Source organism: Bos taurus, chromosome X (assembly GCF_002263795.3).
Source record: "Bos taurus isolate L1 Dominette 01449 registration number 42190680 breed Hereford chromosome X, ARS-UCD2.0, whole genome shotgun sequence".
NCBI lineage: Eukaryota > Metazoa > Chordata > Mammalia > Artiodactyla > Bovidae > Bos > Bos taurus.
The window spans coordinates 56396373-56416665 of NC_037357.1; the positions used below are offsets into that span (position 1 = coordinate 56396373).

At 42.1% G+C, this 20293-nt stretch overlaps 1 protein-coding gene across 1 annotated transcript; it reads left to right on the forward strand.

Moving 5' to 3' along the window:
- The first annotated feature begins 18736 nt into the window (after positions 1-18736).
- On the forward strand, positions 18737-19433 carry NCBP2L (nuclear cap binding protein subunit 2 like). Its single transcript, XM_024988393.2, is given in 3 exon segments — positions 18737-18769; positions 18825-19130; positions 19133-19433. Coding segments are annotated over 3 exon segments (603 nt in total). The 3' UTR covers positions 19397-19433.
- The last annotated feature ends 860 nt before the right edge of the window (positions 19434-20293 follow it).

The window sequence follows — 20293 nt, forward strand, 5'->3', positions numbered from 1 at the left end:
GTCTGGTCCCACCGCGGACGGGTCCCCCTACAGGAGAGACGCCGCCTTCGAGAAGCGGGGTGGGGGTGGGGTGAGGTGCAGAGAGCGCGTGGCCCCTGCTGGGTGTCCGAGGGCGCTGTGCGCGCCTCGGGCTAACCGACACGCGCATGTAACAAAACTCAGACGTACGCTCAACCGCTCCTCGGTTTCTGTCCGTTTCTTCTCCCTTCATTCCTTTTCCCCTTTCCCCTCAAGTGCTCTCTCCTATGTCTTCCCTGAACCCCATCTGAGGTGGTCTTTGCTCCAGCTTCCTGGAATGCCAGTCCGTTAGTAGTTCTCCCTCTGTCTGCACTCCCCACCCCCACACCTTGCTTCTCTTTGCCCTTCTTCTTCTATTCTTTCTCTCATATTTATTTTTCTGTTCCTTTGCCCCTCTTTCTCTCATTTATTTTTCTGTTTTTTTTTTCTCTTTCTTTACTCGTTTCGGCCCTTTCCTTTCTTTCTTGCCCCCTTTCTTATTACTTTTTCCCCCCCCTTTCCTGGATTTCCTTATTTAGGATTTTTCTCTGCCATTCCTCTTTTACTCCTCTCGGTTTCTTTCTTTCTCCTTTCCTTTCCCTCATTTTATTCCCCCCATGCTCCCCTCACTTACACACCCCCTCATTCTCCTTAGTTTTGTCTCATCCTCCCCATTTCACTTAGCTTCCCCAATTTTTCCAAACTTGCAGTTTTTTGCTCCCCACCTACCACCTTGTGAAATGAAGTCGCTCAGTCATGTCTGACTCTTTGCGACCCCATGGATTGTAGCCTACCAGGCTCCTCTGTCCATGGGATTTTCCAGGCAATAGTACTGGAGTGGATTGCCATTTCCCTCTCCAGGGGATCTTCCCGACCCAGGGATTGAACCCGGGTCTCCCACTTTGTAGACAGACGCTTAACCATCTGAGCCACCAGGGAAGTCCTACCTACCACCTTAGGTGATCTCTATCCTTACCTTTTGGAGGAGTGTAGTGATTGGTTGTTCATGGATGCTGCAGAGTGTCCTGAAACCTTGGCCTGAGGGGTTCTTGGCTCTGAGGGAAAAGTGCCCCTGGAGCCGAGCTGAGGTGAAAGGGCACGTTTGTGGAAAGCAGGCAGATTTGTGGAAAGCGGGCAGATTTGTGGAAAGCAGGCAGGTCTAACCCCAGCCGTGTGTATGTAAGTGGTAGGGTTCTGAAGTGTCTCGGGACTTGGAGACTTGGAATAGTTTGTATACATAGAATTCAGTAATTATTGGTTTCTGAGAAAAATTGAAAATATTCCTGATGTGTTCAGTTTTCACTTAAAACTCAAATGGATTGCAGTCAGCACTTCCCCACCCTTCTTTCAGCTCGCTTTCACAAGGCCGTGGCCCTTGCGATAGACCGGTACATACTGCCATCTTGTGTTCACAAAGCGGAACATTTCTTGCCTGAGTCAGATCTTGGCGGAGACACTAGAGGTGCCCCCTAGTGGGATTCACACTGCACTCGTCCTGAGAGCACGAGGTAAAAAGAGGCAGATCGTCTCACTAAGAGGGCTCGTTGGCCAGGCTGTACATCTGGATACCAGTCAGGGCACAGCCACTCTCTTTCTAGTGCCACTCCACTTATCTGAGTCTCTGGAGATCGGGCTTTCATAGATTTAACATTCCCTCTGTGTGCCACAAGTATCACCCCCATGATGAGGAGCAAAGGACAGCTAACAAACTCCTGTTTCCAAGGCTCTATAGATCTTACAAGGGGCCCGGCAATTTTCAGAAATGGAAGGAGGACAGTACTCTCTCTGCTGTAAGACGCAGAAAGCCAAAACCGATCTATGTCCCTGCCTCCTGACAGGATCCCAAGATAAGACAGGAAAGAGGGGTTGCAAGGTCACTGACTGGGCCAGCAAAGCTGAGGGTATGGTCCCTGTGTTCTCACAGACTGTTGAAGACTGTTTATCTCAAAAAAGCCAGTCGTTTAGATGCATTAATTTCCCTTTTTCTTCTTCATTGTCTTTTTTTTTAATGTTCTTGGTTAAAAGCCAGAGGAGGTAGTAGAATATGAAATTTCATATGCATTATGTAGACTTATAGCCGACTGAATTGTTTTTTAATTACAGTGTTTATGATTTTCCCTCTTGTTTATAATTATTTTATGTTAAACATTATAACAAAATATATTAGCTTCATAAATGTTTATTTAATTTGTGTTTTGAGAACTGCAGGGGCCTTTTGCTTCTACACTTGCCTGAATTCTTTTATCTTTGTGCATAACCTTGGGACAAGGCCCTGGCGGAAGTATTTCCTTCTTGGCATTTGGCACCATTAAACTCCAGAGTTTGTCCCCTTGACATTTCCCTTGTTGTAGTCCTTGCTAGCAAGCAGTATTGTTAATAATTCAGTACAGCTTTGCATACTATATCCAGGCTGATCAAGAGCAAATATAACTTAGAAGAAAATCTAGATAGTTCTGAGATAGAGTTCAGAAAGCTGTTGTGTATTTGCACACAAGTCCAGCGTGTATTGACATATAGCATACCTTCCTGAAAAGGCTGACTGGTCGGGGCCTTCTTGGCTCCTCTCTGTGAAGCCTCCCTCTGCTCACATATGCTGTGTTGGATGGAGAGATTCCCAAGTAGCAAAACGTTCTTATATAAACCCAGTGAGCAGAAGGGGACCCATTTGCAGACAGGGTGGAATAGAAAGGGGGAAAAAAGGGATACCTTCTCTGATGGAGTCATCAACAGTCACTCTCTGCTCGCCCTGTGCCAAGTATGGGGTGAGTGGGGATTCAGAGGTAAGTAAGACACAGCCCAAGTACCCAAAGAACTCATGGTCTAGTTGGCAAAACAGAGACATAAACAGACAAAAACAGCACAATCTGGGAATGACAATGGGGGCCTGGTGTGTGGGGGGGAGCACTGCTGTGGGAGTGTGGAGAAGGGGTCAGCTCTGGAAGGAGGGAAAGGCACTCTGCATGGAGAGAGGAGAAAACAGAGGCCTGGAGGTGACAACAGCATGTGTGCAGGGGCTGGGTATGAATTACAAAGAAGTCAGTGTTACTGGAGAATAAGATGTGAAAGATGGAACAGTGAGAGTGAAGGCTAGGAAGAGATTTGGGGACCAGGTATCAGGGGACCTCATGTGAAATGGGAAGGAAATCCTCCTGCTTCACAAGTTTGCCACATATTCAGTAATTATTAAGAAAAGGAATAGGTATCATTTACTGAGGTCATGCTATGTGCTGGGTACTTTACATATATTATCTTATTTAATCTTCACAACAATCCTATGAAGTAGGTTATGATTCCAGTAATGAGATGGCCTTGGGAATGTTCAAGAAGCTCTCATGTCACATAAGTAGTAAGTAGTGGCATTTGGATTTGAACCCACCCCTTTCCAACTTCAAAGCTTATGCCTTTAACTATTAGGTGACTTTTTAGTTATGGTTTATCAAACATTTACAAAGCATAACGTCTATTTTAAGAAGATCACATACTCTTAAAAAAAGTGCAATCAATGATTTACTAACACACACACTTCCTTTTTTAATATTTAAAATTTTTTATACAATTTTAAAAGGTTACTTTCCATTTACAGTTATTACAAAATATTGGCTATACTCCCCATGTTATACAATACATCCTTGAGCCTCTCTTACACCCAACAGTTTGTATCTCCCACTCTCCCACCCCATATTGCCCCTTCCCTCCACTGAGCCACTACACTGTTCTCTATATGTGAGTCTACTTCTTTTTTAGTTATATTCACTAGTTTGTTGTATTTTTTAGATTCCACAAATAAGTGATATCACATAGTATTTGTCTTTATCTGACTTATTTCACTTAGCATAACGCCCTCCAAGTCCAACCATGTTGCCCCAAATGGTCAAATTTTGTTCCTTTTAATGGCCAAGTAGTATTCTGTTATGTATGTATATATATCCCACATCTTCTTTTCCATTCATCTGTTGATGAACACTTAGGTTGCTTCCATATCTTGGTGAGTGTAAATAATGCTGCTATGAACATGGGGGCACATGTATCTTTTTAAATTAGTGGGATTTTTTTCAGATATATAACCAGGAGTATAATTGCTGAATCATATGATAGTTCTATTTTTGGTTTTTTGAAAAACCTTCATACCGTTTTCCACAGTGGCTGCACAAATTTACATTCCCACCAACAGTGTACAAGGGTTTCCTTTTTTCCATATCCTCATCAACATTTGTTATTTGTGTTCTTATTGATGACAGCCGTTCTGACAGGTGTAAGGTGATATCTCATTGTAATTTTGATTTGCATTTCTCTAATAGTTAGTGATGTTGAACATCTTTTCATGTGCCTGTTGGCCTTCTGCATTTCCTCTTTGGAAAAATGTTTATACAGGTCTTCTGCCCTGACCATTATGTTTAAAAACTTTTATTTGTGCTGCAGAGAGCCAGAAAGGAAATTGATTAATCTGGTATAATAATGAATATTATAATAGCTGAATTTTTTTATTATTACCAAGTGCTAGATATTTCCAAGTGCTTCCAGAGACCTCACCTGTGCTTTACATAGTATTATCCAGTTTAATTGTCACAACACGCCTGTGAGATACTACCATCATATCCACTTAAAAGATGAGGAAACCAACACACTGAGAGGTTATATAGGGTATCTAGAGAATAGGAACTGTCTCTAAGCACTTGCAATCTGTTAATAATTAGGTGCAAGTTAAGACATACAATAGTTTTTAGGCAAGCCCATTTCCCTACCATCAATACTCAGATTTGTTAAAGTTTCTTAATGGGAGAAAGCAGATTATTCTTCCTGAAACTTTTCAAAATTGTTCACAGATTTGTAGACCGCTGTAGTTAGTAAGGGATTCTCAAATGGCACAGTGGTAAAGAATCTGCCTGCCAGGTCTGGAGATGTGGGTTCAATCCCTGCATCAGGAAGATCCCCTGGAGGAGGAAATGGCAATCTTGTGTGGAAAATCCCATGGACAGAGGAACCCAGGGGGCTGCAGTCCATAGGGCTGCAAAAGAGCCAGACTAAACAACATCAGCAAGAGTTAGTAAGGGTTTAAAACCTTCTAGATCAGGGGTTCTTAACCTTTTTTATGCCAAGGACTCCTTTGACAATAAAATAAAGCCCATGGATCCCTTGGGAGAAAGCAATGGCACCCCACTCCAGTACTCTTGCCTGGAAAATCCCATAGACAGAGGAGCCTGGTAGGCTGCAGTCCATGGGGTCACTAAGAGCTGGACACGACTGAGCGACTTCACTTTCACTTTTCACTTTCATGCATTGGAGAAGGAAATGGCAACCCACTCCAGTGTTCTTGCCTGGAGAATCCCAGGGGCAGGGGATCCTGGTGGGCTGCCATCTATGGGGTTGCACAGAGTAGGACATGACTGAAGCGACTTAGCAGCAGCTGCAGCATGGATCCCTCTCAGAAGAATGTTTTTAGATATGCAAAATACAATATGTAGAATTACAAAGGAAATAAATCATATTGAAATTCACTTATCAAAATATTAAAAATGGAAATTGTCATATAATTATATATAAGTGCTTGTTATTAATGTATATAACAATATACAGATGCAGCTCTGATAACCTCGATAACTTCAAAATAATAATGAGTGTAAAAATATTTAAAGACATCTGTAATAACAGTAATGTGACATAAAACTGTGATTCCTACTGGTGACAAACTCACAGTTACTGCTAATATATTGTGATCTCTTCTCTGCATGTATAAAAGAAGGAAATCTAAATTTCAGTTAGAGATTGGTGAAAATACAGCTGTAATATTTTCCCTTGAAGTTCATTTATCCTCTGATTTTTCAAGAGTTCCTGTTCTAGACCAGCCATGGTATAATATTAATAACAACAGCAAACACGAATGAGCCTTTACTATATGCAAGGCACAGTGCTAAGGGCTTTACTACCATTTTCCATTTATTCCTCATAGCAAGCCCATGAGGTAGCCTTGCTTTACAGCTCTCAGAGAGATGGAATTAATTTTCCAAGGTTACACAGCTGGCAAGTGGAAGAGAATAACAGAAATTTATTTTCTCACAATTCTGGAAACTAGGAGTCTGAAATCAAGGTGTTGGTAGGGTTGTGTTCTTCTGAGAACTCTCTCCTTGCCTTGTAGATGGTCGTCTTCTCCCTGTGTCTTCACATGTTCATCCCTCTGTACATGTCTATGTCTGAATATCCTCCTTTTAAAGGGACAGTCATATTGAATTGAGGCTCACCATAATGACTGATGCTGAAGCTCCAGTCCTTTGGCCACCTGATGCAAAGAACTAACTCATTGGAAAAGACCCCGATGCTGGGAAAGATTGACTACAAAAGGAGAAGGGGGCAACAGAGGATGAGATGGTTAGATAGCATCACCAACTCAATGAACATGAGGCTGAGCAAACTCTGGGAAATAGTGAAGGACAGGGGAGCCTGTGCTGCAGTATTTGGGGTTGCAAAGAGTCAGACATGATTTAGCAGTGAAACAACAGCAACGGCAATAAATAATGACCTTGTTTTAATTTAATTACCTCTTTAAAGATCTCATCTCCAAATATAGTCACATTTTGAGGTATAGATAGGATTTCAACATGTGGATTTTGAGGGGGAACACAATATCACCACAACAGATCCCAATTAAAAGGATTCAGATTCAGTAGGTCTGGAGTGGGGACCAGGTATCTATAATTTTAAAAGGTCCCCAGGTGATACTTATAGATAGCCAGGTTTGGGTTCCCAGCCACAAAATTTCTTAGCATAGTGCTTGGACATGGTAGATACTCAATAAAAACTTGTTGATTGATTATGCAAGAGGAAATAAAATACGAAGATGAGCAACTGGGGGAAATTTTAAACTGCCTTCAGGGATCTTCAGGTTGAAGTTAGACAATTAGAGAAATAATATGTTTTGGTGCTCAGTCACCCAGTCATGTCCAACCCTTTGTGACCCCATGGACTGTAGCCCTCCAGGCTCCTCTGTCCATGGAATTCTCCAGGCAGGAGCACTGGAGTGGGTTGCCATTTCCTGCTCCAGGGGTTCTTCCTAACCCAAGGATCAAACCCGTGTCTCTTATGTCTCCTACATTGGCAGGCGGGTTCTTTACTACTAGCACCACCTGGAAAGCCTAATCTTCCCCATAGGGCTCAAAAAATGGTAAAAATTATAATAATTTAAAAAATAGTAGCAGTTGTAATTAATAGTAGTAGTAGTAGCAATAGTATAAGGCCCAGAACGTAAGAATTTATTTTCTAGATCTTCTTAGTGCTCAGGGCTCAGTCATGTCTGATTCTTTGTGGCCCCATAGATTGTAACCTACCAGGCTCTTCTGTCCATGAAATTCTCCAGGCAAGAATACTGGTGTGGGTAGCCATGCCCTCCTCCAGGGGATCTTCCTGACCCATGGATTGAACCTACGAGACGTGTAGGTTCAAAGTGGATTCTTTGCCATGGAGCCACCTGGAAGCCACAGATCTTCTTTAAATACTGATTTATTTTACTACAGTTTGGTTTTCCATCCTTCTATCACAAGTAGGATTTACTCTATTTAGAATTGACACATTTTTCTCTTGATTAAATTTGAAATATATATCCCCTCTGGAAGGATGCCAACTAAGCTGGTGACAGGGGTTACTTCTAAGGAGGATGTGGAATTAGGTGTGAGGGGAAAGGAGTGAAGGAGAGGGACTTTTTAGCTTTATCATTTGCCAAAAATCAGTATGTTTTACTAATATAAATTCAATATTTTTTAAGTATAAAAGCAATACAAGGACTTCCCTGGTGGCTCAGTGGATAAGAATCCATCTGCCAATGCAGGGGACACAGGTTTGATCCCTGGTCTGGGAAGATTCCACATGTCATAGACCAACTAAGCCCATGAGCCACAACTACTGAACCTGCTTGCCCTAGAGCCCATGCTTTGCAGTAAGAGAAGGCACCACAATGAGAAGCCTGTGCACTACAGTGAAGAGTAGCCCCAACTCGACACAACTAGAAAAAGCCCATGCAAAGCAGCAAAGACCTAGTACAGCCAAAAAAAAAAAAAAGTAATACGAGATTATTTTAGAAAATTGCTATTGCAGGATGGTAAGGAGAAGCCTCAAAATTCACCCACAATTTAGCCGGCCAAGAGCAATTTTTATCTCAACCTCTATCTTTATAGAACTGTTTCATGGTGGTCATGTATTATTGCAGTGCAGGGGACCTGGGTTTGATTCCCGGATCGGGAAGATCCCCTGGAGAAGGAAATGTCAACCCACTCCAGTATTCTTGCCTGGAGAATTCCATGGACAGAGGAGCCTGGTGGGCTACAGTCCGTGTGTGTGTGCTAAGTCACTTCAGTCATGTCTGACTCTGCGATGCTATGGACCATAGCCCACCTGGGAAACCCAGTAAAGGGATAATCTCTGGTTTTCTGATCAGTAAAGCCCCTGAAGACAGCTGATAGAAGTCAATCAAAAGCTTTTCTCCTCTTTCTTGGGCACTTATACTGTCTGGATCACAGGGTATATAGGCCACAAGTATGGTCCTCAGTCCAATCCCATCTTCCCACAAGAGCCAGGTCTTCCTTCCTCACTAGCAGTTGATGATCAGTTTCCACACCACCCCCCTCCGCAGTTTCACTAGCTAGTGCAACTCTTAGTGTTCTTGCAGAGCTTCATGGATATTGTACCTCAGGGTTTCCCTGGTGGCTCAGATGGTAAACAATCTGCCTGCAATGCAGGAGACTCTGGTTCGGTCCCTGGGTCAGGAAGATCCCCTGGAGGAGAGCATGGCTACCCATGCCAGTATTCTTGTCTGGAGAATTCCATGGACAGCGGAGCCTGGTAGGCTACAGTCTGCTGCTGCTGCTGCTGCTGCTAAGTCGCTTCAGTCGTGTCTGACTCTGTGCAACCCCATAGATGGCAGCCCACTAGGCTCCTCTGTCCCTGGGATACTCCAGGCAAGAATACTGGAGTGGGTTGCCATTTCCTTCTCCAATGCATGAAAATTAAAAGTGAAAGTGAAGTCACCCAGTCGTGCCCGACTCTTAGCGACCCCATGGACTGCAGCCCACCAGGCTTCTCCGTCCATGGGATTTTCCAGGCAAGAGTACTGAAGTGGGGTGCCATTGCCTTCTGCGAGGCTACAGTCTATGGGGTCACAAAGAGTTGGACACGACTGAGCAACTAACGCTTTCACTTTCATGGATATTGTAATAGGCATTTGTAAATGGTGGGCATCAGACATTGCTAGCTAGCCCTATTAACTCAAGAGTTCCCCTGTTTATTATATAATCAATCTTCTTGCTAAACACTTCAGTGAGAAGGCACACGAGTCGTTTGCTTTTTCCATGGTTCTTTGTTATTAGCTTTCCACCTCTCTCCATCCTGGGGATCCTGTTTTCACTAGTCCTTTCATTTAACCCAATACAGTAGTATTCTCCCTCTTCATAAGGAAAAACTGTGTGGTACTTTCCTGACGCTTTGATCTCCTCTTGAAAGAAGGAGGTAAGGGCAGAAAGAAGCCAACTGAACCTGGAAGCTGGCTGTCAGGGTGTGGGAGTGAGGAAGATGGGGGCCAGGATGATATTTTCTGTCTTCTCTGAACTGAGAATCCAGGCAAATTACAGACATCAAGGCAAAGGAGGGTAACCACCTTGCGGAGATAACTTGTAAGGCTTCTATATTGTTTGTAGATCCCAAGCTACTGATTAGGGGCCCCTAACTTAATATAGTAGAAAAACGGTTTGTGTTGTTGTTGTTGCTGTCTGTTAATATCTTTCCCAAGGTGAATCTCCCTTCCTGCACTAGCTTTTAAAATCTTGATGCTGTGCACTCAGATTGATCTATTTACCCTACCTTCCACTCCTTGGAGCATTCTCATTTACCTTTCAGCCACCTCTGGAATTGTGGACTCGGTTTATCTAGCCCTTTGTCACTGCTCTATATGTTGATATTCAGGAAGCCTCTAACTTGTACACAGGCTAGGATCTCAAAGTTCACTCTGGAGTCAATTGTTTGGAAGGTGACATGCATTTTTCCATAGGAGAAAAAAATTGTTATAAATGGTAGTTATATTTCCAGATCAGACCATAAAAGACTTTTTTAAACATTAATGTACTAGGACTGTGGGCCATTTGTGATGAAAAAGTAGAAAATCTTCCTAATTCAGCAAAAACAGGAAGATAGTCTAAGGGAATAATTCTTAGTGTGACTGCTGGCTGGCACTGGAATCAAGGAGGTTGAACTAGATGAGGAAAATGGAGAATTCACTCCATTTTGGAGGCTCTCAAGGGGACTTATCGGGGACTTGGGAAGGCTACACTAGTTCTTTATTATTTCTAACTTCACTTCAAAACTGATGGCTTTCAGTAATAATGACTGCTATGTACTGAGCATCTACTGTGTGACAGACCTTGTGGTAGACAATTTTCATATTTCTCTTCATTTCACCCTCACAACAGCATGCGTGGGTGCTAAGTCACTTCAGTTGTGTCCAACTCTTTGCCACCCTATGGACTGTAGCCCGCTAGGCCCCTCTGTCCTTGGGATTCTCCAGGCAAGAATACTGGAGTGGGTTGCCATGCCCTCCTCCAGGGGATCTTCCAGACCTAGGGACCGAATGCAAATCTCTTATATCTCCTGCTTTGACAGGCAGTTTCTTTACCACTAGCACCACATGGGAAGCGCCCTCACAACAGCACTATGAGGCAAATGGTATAATGACCTTTATTTTACAGATGAGGGAACTGATGTTCAGAAAGGTCCATAAGCTTGATGAAGGTTATTCACACAGTATAATGGGAAACCGAGTCAGTGGTTTCCCACCCCACAAATTCATGCTTTATAATGTGTTACCTGGCCACTCTTTTCTTTTCCTTATCTGGGCATATCATGAGCACTAAGGCTACCAGCCATAGAGTTGCTTGTTAGCTTACAATGTAAACAAGGATCAGAGAAACCAAGAGAGGTGGAGGGAGGGAGAAAAGGAAGGAGGAAAGGAGAGAGTTTTGCTAGGCAAAAGTTCACCTAAGAAACCAGTGCTTCTCACTGTACTGTGCATACAAATCACCTGATACTTGTTAAAATGGTTATTCAGCAGGTCTGGGTTGGGGCCTGAGCTCCTGCATTCCCAACAAGCTCCCAGGTGATGATGCTACCCTTGGTCCATGGGCAACACTTTGAATTGCAAGACCACACAGAGCCAATGATAAGCAAGCAAACATATTAAGCATCATTAATTCCTTGTTACGAATTTAATCGAGATCAGCTTCTATCAGATCAGATCAGTCGTTCAGTCGTGTCCGACTCTTTGCGACCCCATGAATCACAGCACGCCAGGCCTCCCTGTCCATCACCAACTCCCGGAGTTCACTCAGACTCATGTCCATCGAGTCAGTGATGCCATCCAGCCATCTCATCCTCTGTCGTCCCCTTCTCCTCCTGCCCCCAATCCCTCCCAGCATCAGAGTCTTTTCCAATGAGTCAACTCTTCGCATGAGATGGCCAAAGTACTGGAGTTTCAGCCTCAGCATCATTCCTTCCAAAGAAATCCCAGGGCTGATCTCCTTCAGAATGGACTGGTTGGATCTCCTTGCAGTCCAAGGAACTCAAGAGTCTTCTCCAACACCACAGTTCAAAGGCATCAATTCTTCAGCGCTCAGCTTCTATGCTAAACACTTATTATTCTCTTTTCGCCTGTAGGCTGTCATAGGTCATTGTCTCTGCTTTGGGTCTGCCTGTCTGTTTCAACTTATGCTCAACTGCTTTTTAAAATAGAAGTGTTAAAGACATATGAGCATCTTTTACAAATACTTGGAGCCCTAAGCTGCCTCAATCAAGCATTACTTTCTCTTGGCCCAAGCCATATCTCTGGCCATGAGGTCCAGACCTCAACAGCTACTCTCAGCTTTCTCTCTCCTGCTAGGAACAGTCTTATACGGGTGAGGCATGTAACACTGCTGTCCCAGCTCTTTCTAATTTCCTTCCTCAAAGCTACTGCCTTCATCTGCAGCAGGAAACAGCATGGCTTTTTGAAGAGTCCAAATCTTTATTTCTTCCGCATAGTTGAAATAATACCAAGCATTGATTTAAGGCAGCCATTGAAAAAGTTCTTTGCAGAGTACTCCTGCTAATTCCAGAAGACTAGTAAAATTTGTTTCCCTGGAAGATTGTTTGATTTATCTTGCCACCTTCTCTCCTCCCTCCCCTTAGGATTTGATTGTGATCATTTTGAGCCATTCTTCAAGTTTTTCTTCTATTTTTAGATGCTCTGACTCATTCTTCCCCAATACCAAGAGGCAGGGAGGGCCTTCTATTCTAGCCAAGCTCTACTTTATAAAGTAGGAAATAGTCTCTCACAATGTCTACAAATCAACTTGATGATCTGTGGCCCGAAATAACTCCATTGCTTTTCCATCTTCTCTCTCCAACTGTGGCCTCTCTGACTCCCTTTTCAGGTAGGTATTCATCCAATCTTCACTTGAATATACTAGGTAGGTTCACATTTTGCCATTGGATAAATGAAAAGCCATGCATAAAAAAGATTTGCAGTCTTCTCCTTGTAACTTCTATCCATTAATCTTACTTTGACCATAGGGAGCAGAAATAACCCTTCAAATGTATCATGACACTAGCCACATCTTCCTGTAAAGGTTAACTATCTCTTTGCTAGACTAAATATGCCCAGTTGCTAATCAATTCACTATAGTTTGTAAATGCTAATGTTAAAATAAGGCACCTAGGAGTGGGTGTAGTGTGGTTTGAACTGAGCTTAGTATATTAGAACTGTTCCTTCTTATGATCTTCTAATGTGATTTTACTATTGTGTTGGCTTTAAAAAGTCACTTCTTCACATTTGTTGAGAACCTCCTTTGGGTCCAGGAGATGGCATAGCTACCTTCTTCCCAGGCTTCTTCCTCATATCCACTGCCCTCCAGGTCTCTCACTTATTGAGGATCTCGGCATCTCACTTATAGTCTCCCCAACTCTGGCCCTTATCCTGAGTGACTTTAATGTCCTTGTAAATGACCCATGTCCACGTTTCATCCTTTCCATTTCCTACCCTCACCCCACCCTGCCACAGAGTTGCATCCCTACATGTCCTACCTCCTTTCTTCTTACATTGCAGAAACTGCTTATGATTTGGAGCCTATTCTCTCTCACCTCCTTGACCTCTCTTCTTCAGTCATCACCTCACTCATCTGTATCTTCAACCACTCTTTGTCTTTTTACTGGCTGTTTCCCCATCAGCATTTAGATATGCACGACTTTCTCCTGTTACAAAATAAACAGACATGGACCTAGACATTATCATACTAAGTGAAGAAAGTCAGAAAGACAAAAATCCTATGATATCACAAATATATGGAATCTAAAAAATTGATACAAATGAATTATTTACAAAACAGAAACAGACTCACAGACATTGAAAACAAACTTATAGTTGCCAAAAGGGAAAGGTAGGGGGAGGGATAAACTAAGAGTTTGGGATTCATAGATACAAACTACTATATAGAAAATAGATAAGCACAAGATCCTACTGTATAGCACAGAGAACTATAGTCAATATCTTATAATAAACTATAATGGAAAAGAATCTTAAAAAGAATATACATATATTTGTATGTATACATTCATATGGGCTTCTCTGGTGACTCAGACAGTAAAGAATCCACCTGCAATGCAGGAGACCTAGGTTCAATCCCTGGGTTGGGAAGATCCTCTGGAGGAGGTCATGGCAACCCACTCCAGTTTCTTGCCTGGAGCATTCCACGGACAGAGGAGCCTGGTAGGCTACAGTCCATGGGGTCTCAAAGAGTTGGACATGACTGAGCAACCAACACAACAACAATACATACATGTATATACATACATACATAATATATATATGTTAGTATGCACGTGTATATATATGTGTATATGTGTGTGTGTGTGTATATATATATATATGTATATATATATATGTATATATATATATATATGTGTATATATATATATATATATATATATATATATATATATATATATATACTTGAATCATGTTGTTGTATACCAGAAACTAATACAGCATTGTAAATGAATTATACTTCAATTAAAAAAAAAAAAGAAGCTAACTCTCCTTTGGCTCTATCTTTAACTGGTGCTCACCCTATTTCTTTCCACCCACTATCACAGATGCCTTTCAAAAGAATAGTCTACACTCATTATCTCCATTTCCTCACCTCCCATTCAAAAGCCAGCCCTGCCTCCCTCCACATCCACCTCCCCCCCACCACCCAGTCTGCCTTTTCTGATCCCAGAACACCACTGTTACTGCTCTTGTTAAGGAAACTAATGACATCCTGATTGCCAAATCCAATGAACAATTTTAAGTCTTTGTTTTAACAGACCTCTGTTTTACTGGACATCGTGCTGCTGCATTTAACATCTCACTCTCACTCCATTTCTGTCCTCATGCCTCTCTTGAAAGTGTCTACTCCTTGGCTTTGGTGCTGCTGCTCCTCTCCTGATTCTCCTCATTCTTCCCTAGTTACTCCTTTATATGCTTCTTTGTGGACTCTACCTCTGCCACCCTTTAAATGCTGATCTTTCCCAGGATTTTTCTGATTCTATACCTTTCCCCAAACTGTAGAAAATTCTTCAAGAGATGGGAATACCACACCACCTGACCTGCCTCTTGAGAAACCTGCATGCAGGTCAGGAAGCAACAGTTAGAACTGGACATGGAACAACAGACTGGTTCCAAATAGGAAAAGGAGTACGTCAAGGCTGTATATTGTCAGCCTGCTTATTTAACTTCTATGCAGAGCACATCATGAGAAACGCTGGACTGGATGAAGCACAAGCTGGAATCAAGATTGCCAGGAGAAATATCAATAACCTCAGATATGCAGATGACTCTACCGTTATGGCAGAAAGCGAAGAACTAAAGAGCCTCTTGATGAAAGTGAAAGAGGAGGGTGAAAAAGTTGGCTTAAAACTCAACATTCAGAAAACTAAGATCATGGCATCCTGTCCCATCACTTCATGGCAAATAGTTGGGGAAACAATGGAAACAGTGACAGACTTTATTTTCTTGGACTCCTAAATCACTGCAGATGGTGACTGCAGCCATGAAATTAAAAGACACTTGCTCCTTGGAAGAAAAACTATGACCAACCTAGGCAGCATATTAAAAAGCAGAGACTTTACTTTGCCAATAAAGGTCCATCTAGTCAAGGCTATGGTTTTTCCAGTAGTCATGTATGGATGTGAGAGTTGGACTATAAAGAAAGCTGAGTGCTGAAGAATTGATGCTTTTGAACTGTGGTGTTGGAGAAGACTCTTGAGAGTCCCTTGGACTGCAAGGAGATCCAACCAATCAATCCTAAAGGAAATCAGTCCCGAATGTTCATTGGAAGGACTGATGTTGAAGCTGAAACTCCAATACTTCAGCCACCTGATGTGAAGAACTGACTCATAGGAAAAGACCCTGATGCTAGGAAAGATTGAGGGCAGGAGGAGAAGGGGTTGACAGAGGATGAGATGGTTGGATGACATCACTGACTCGATTGACATGAGTTTGAGCAAGTGCTAGAAGTTGGTGATGGACAGGGAAGCCTGGTGTACTGTAGTCCATGGGGTCGCAAAGAGTCAGACATGACTGAGCAACCGAACTGAACTGAACAGTGTTTTAAGGACTGTGAAAAGTGAAAATGAAAGTCGCTCAGTTGTATCCAACTCTTTACAACCGCTTGGACTGTAGCCTGCCAGGCTCCCCTGTCCATGTGATTCTCCAGGCAAGCATACTGGAGTGGGTATCCATTCCCTCTTCCAGGGGATCTTCCTGACCCAGGGATCAAACCTGGATCTCCTATGCCTCTGGCATTGGCAGGCAGATTCTTTACTGTCTGCGCCACCAGGGAAGCCCCTTTAAGCACTATGATAGGTGTTTTCCCCTATGACATTGTTACAGCACTTGCTTCAAGGTACATGTTTTGATCCCCAGTTTACAGATGAGGAAACTGAAATCACTATGGTTAACTACTTTACTGAGGGTCACACTGATAGTAAGTCGTGAAGCTTAGGTTTGAACTGAGGTCTTTTGACTTCAAAATTTATGCTTGATTCATGACACTACAAGAGTCAGCCTGAAATCAGGAGATGCAGGTTTGATCCCTGGGTCAGGAAGATCCCCTGGAGAAGGAAATGGCAGCCCATTCCAGTATTCTTGCCCTGAAAATTCCATGGACAGAGGAGCCTGGTGGGCAATAGTCCATGGGGTTGCAAGGAGTAGGACATGACTGAGCAACTAACACTTTCACTGTTTTTTCTACTTTTCACAACACTACATTGGTTAAAAGGGGTGTCTCCACTGCTGACTTCCAGGCAAGGTATTCTCCAAGGTTGACTTGAATTCCTAGTGCTAGTACCTAGTGCTCACTGTTCCCCAAGGCAGCCATTCCATCTTTGGACATCCATATTCTGACCATTTTTAAAGCTCTTGTTTGTAGGAAGCCAAAATTATAAATGAGCTGAACAAGACACAGCCAAGAATAGAGCTTTTGGGCTCACTCCTACAACTTCCCTTCATGTATGATACCAAACCATTCATTTGTTCAACTAGTTACAGGCTCATCGCAACAAACAGCTGGGGCACCCAGCCTATATTTTACTATCTTATCAACAAGGAAAATATGGGAAACTTTGCCTAATGCCTGGATGAATTGCAATCCACTATAGATATCACAGTCTCTGATCGGCCAATCTAGTAACCAGATCCAAAAAAAAAAAGGAAATGAAGTCTGGGAGGGATATTTGTTTTTAAAAGGGGCAATTTGTCAATGACTCAAAGTAATGAGTTTCCAGCAGAAAGTTTCCAGAGTTTCAAACGTCACTGAAAGGCTGTCAGGAAGATTTGGGGGCAGTGGGCTTCCTGCTGCTGCTGCTGCTACTGCTCTTCAAATGACATCTAAATAAGCAGAGGCCCCCATTTTTATTGCTTTGAATGGTACAGCACTGTTGTTTGCACCTGGTTTTATTTAGGCTCCCATTTCAGTTTTCTATGCTTTTATTTTTCTTTGAGTTTTACTCTTGCACATGTTTCTTCTGTCTGGCTTGTTCCCTAAATTTCTATATTCTCCCCTCCCCCAAAACACACACACACACATGCACACACCCTCCTTGTCATTTGAGAATCAGTGTACCCAACCTTCCCTCTGGACACCCTCTCTGGTGCCTCCAAACTGAATAACTGTTCCTCCTCCTGTGTGATGTAGTGGAAAGTGCACACAAAGTCTATCACAAAGTCCATGCCCAATGAACATTTGTTTCATTCTCTCTTTCCCCATGTATATCATTAAAACAGTATGGATCACACCATATTGTATTCTCTTGTTTACTTGTCCCCTGCAATCAGTCAATTCTGAACTCATGCGTTCTTTCATTCAAGAGGTATTTATTTCATGTTTACTGTGTGTGCGAGTCATTGTTCATGCTAGTTGCTGGGGATACAATAATTTCTGAAAATCATACTTACACTGTCTTTTTCATTTTTTCACTCATAGCACTTTGCATAGTGCCTGGCAAATAAAGATTGCTCATTGTAGGTTTGGTAAGAGAATGCATTTCCTCAGAAGAGTTTCTCCAAGTGTGGTCCCTAGACCGTTTGCATCTAGATCACTGAAGGGCTCAGGTTACATGTTAAATGTCAGTTCTTGTTCTAGATCTACTGAGTCAGAATCTCTTAAGTGTGGACTTCAGGAAGCTGCATTTCAGTCTAGTTTGCAGATATTTCTTTCCCACTAAAATTTGGGAACCACTGCAAAATAGGAGTCAGGGGAGGGGGGAGAACTAATGCATATTTTTGGAAAGTGTAGCTAAACCCAGTTGAATCATGTTTAATGTCTCCAACTACAGTAAGAACATTTAGTAAAGGGGGAAAAAGGCATTCATTAAAATTATCTGGGAAGGGTTTTTAAATAGACTTGGAATATTCAATTAATTATATTAAAGTTCTAAAGTCTAAGATAATAAGTGAAATTATTGCTAATAAAATCTAATCTTAATTTAGATCAAAGTTTGTGATGCCAGAGAGTTTTCATTTTTATATAATTACTTGTATACTGAGGGCTTCCCTGATAGCTCAGTTGGTAAAGAATCCACCTGCAATGCGGGAGACCTGGGTTCGATCCTTGGGTTGGAAAGATCCCCTGGAGAAGGGAAAGGCTACCCACTCCAATATTCTGGCCTGGAGAATTCCATGAACTGTATGGTCCATGGGGTCTCAAAGAGTCAGACACGACTGGGTGACTTTCACTTTCCCTTTTCACTTCACTTGTGTACTTGATAATGTATAGAGATTTTGCCTAATTCAACAGTATAATATAGTGATTGCCATATTATAGGCCTGAATCACAAATTTGTTATTTTAAATTATGAGAGTATGTCACAACTATATTGGTGCTTTGGCCTTTGGTTAGGTATGTTTTATCTGATGCATAGTCCTTGATCAGGAATGGTGGTAGTGTTCATTCTCCATGAAAATTTGATTCATTTTACCATTTTATGCTGTATTTTCCTGGAGGGTACTGTTATTAAATGTGTTCTTTGGTAATAGATGAGGTATGTACAACATCTGAGTCAACCTAAGGCAGCATAACTTCCCTTTCAGGAAGACTTGCAAAACTGGATTTTATGACCGTGTTCCTGGGACTTGGAACTTACCAATTTTGGTTTGCCTTGATGTGATTTTCACAGTCAAGAGCTGAAGTTGTCTATGCCTCTGGATGCAAACCTCAAATACACACAAGTTTGTATTTTAGTTTCCCTCCTTGTAACTTTACTTTCTTTAAAATTTAATTTAGGGCTTCTTTGGCGGTGTCACTACTGCTAAGCTGGATCAGGAACCGCCCTCATGGTGCCCACATGGCGCCACGTCCAATGACCTAAGCATTCTGTGCAATGACTCCTCCCTGGAGCTGAGCGAGTACTGGGACCAGAAGTTTAGTGGTGACAACGATGAGCAAGAAAGATTACTGATGGAAAGCTCCACACTTTATGTGGGGAATCTTTCCTTTTATACAACCAAAGAGCAAATATATGAGCTCTTTAGTAGGTGCGGTGACATCGAGAATGTTTATATGGGCCTGGATAAAATAAAGAAAATGGGCTCTGTGGTTTCTGTTTCGTAGAATACTTTAACAGAGCTGAGGCCGAAAATGCCATGCAATTTCTAAATGGCACCAGCCTAGATGACCATATTATCTGCACAGATTGGGATCTAGGCTTTAGAGAGGGCAGACAATATGGCCGTGGTCAATCTGGGGGCCAGTTAGGAGATGCGTTTCATGAAGACTTCAATGTTGATAGAGGAGGTTTTGGAAAACAGGCTCAGGTCCCTGGTAGGAGAGGAATCCATTCAAAAAGTCTTTGTTAAAGAACAATGCCAGGCCAGCAAACAGCCCATTTCATAACAAATTTAAATTACTTTATTTGCTGGGCAGAAGCCCTATTGATGTATTTTTCTCTCTGAAATGATATTAAATGGTGCAAACAAAAATAGTCTCTTGTTCTTATCTTAATTTTGAGACTGGTTGTCAGGTTACCAGTTTGATCATCAGGTGGTCAAAAGTGAAATGTCCTTCAGGAATAAATTAGCTATGTGAGATATGAGTCATGAAAAGTACAACTTCCCATTCAGGAAGATTTCAGATGACCATGTTCCCAGAACCTGAAATGATCATTTTGTAGACTTTGCATAAAATAAAGTCAAATAATTGGAAACAATTTAAAAAGCCATTAAAGGAATGTAAGCACATTATTATAAAGTATTAAAAAAAATCCAGAGGAGACTATAAGGAAAGCAAAAATCCTTCTGTCCCTCCTCTTCCTACCCTAGGCCTATTCCCTGGGTAATAACTTTCAGTTATTTTAGCAGCATGTTTTCGTATCTTATGGCAGAAAGTGAAAAAGAACTAAAGAGCCTCTAGATGAAAGTGATAGAGGAGAGTAAAAAAGTTGGCTTAAAGCTCAACATTCAGAAAACTAAGATCATGGCATCCCGTCCCATCACTTCATGGCAAATAGATGGGGAAATAATGAAAACAGTGAAAGACTTTATTTTTTTGGACTCCAAAATCACTGCAGCCATGAAATTAAAAGATGCTTGCTCCTCGGAAGAAAAGCTATGACCAACCTAGACAGCATATTAAAAAGCAGAGACATTACTTTACCAACAGAGGTCTGTCTAGTCAAAGCTATGGTTTTTCCAGTAGTCATGTATGGATGTGAGAGTTGGACTATAAAGAAAGCTGAGCACCAAAGATTGATGCTT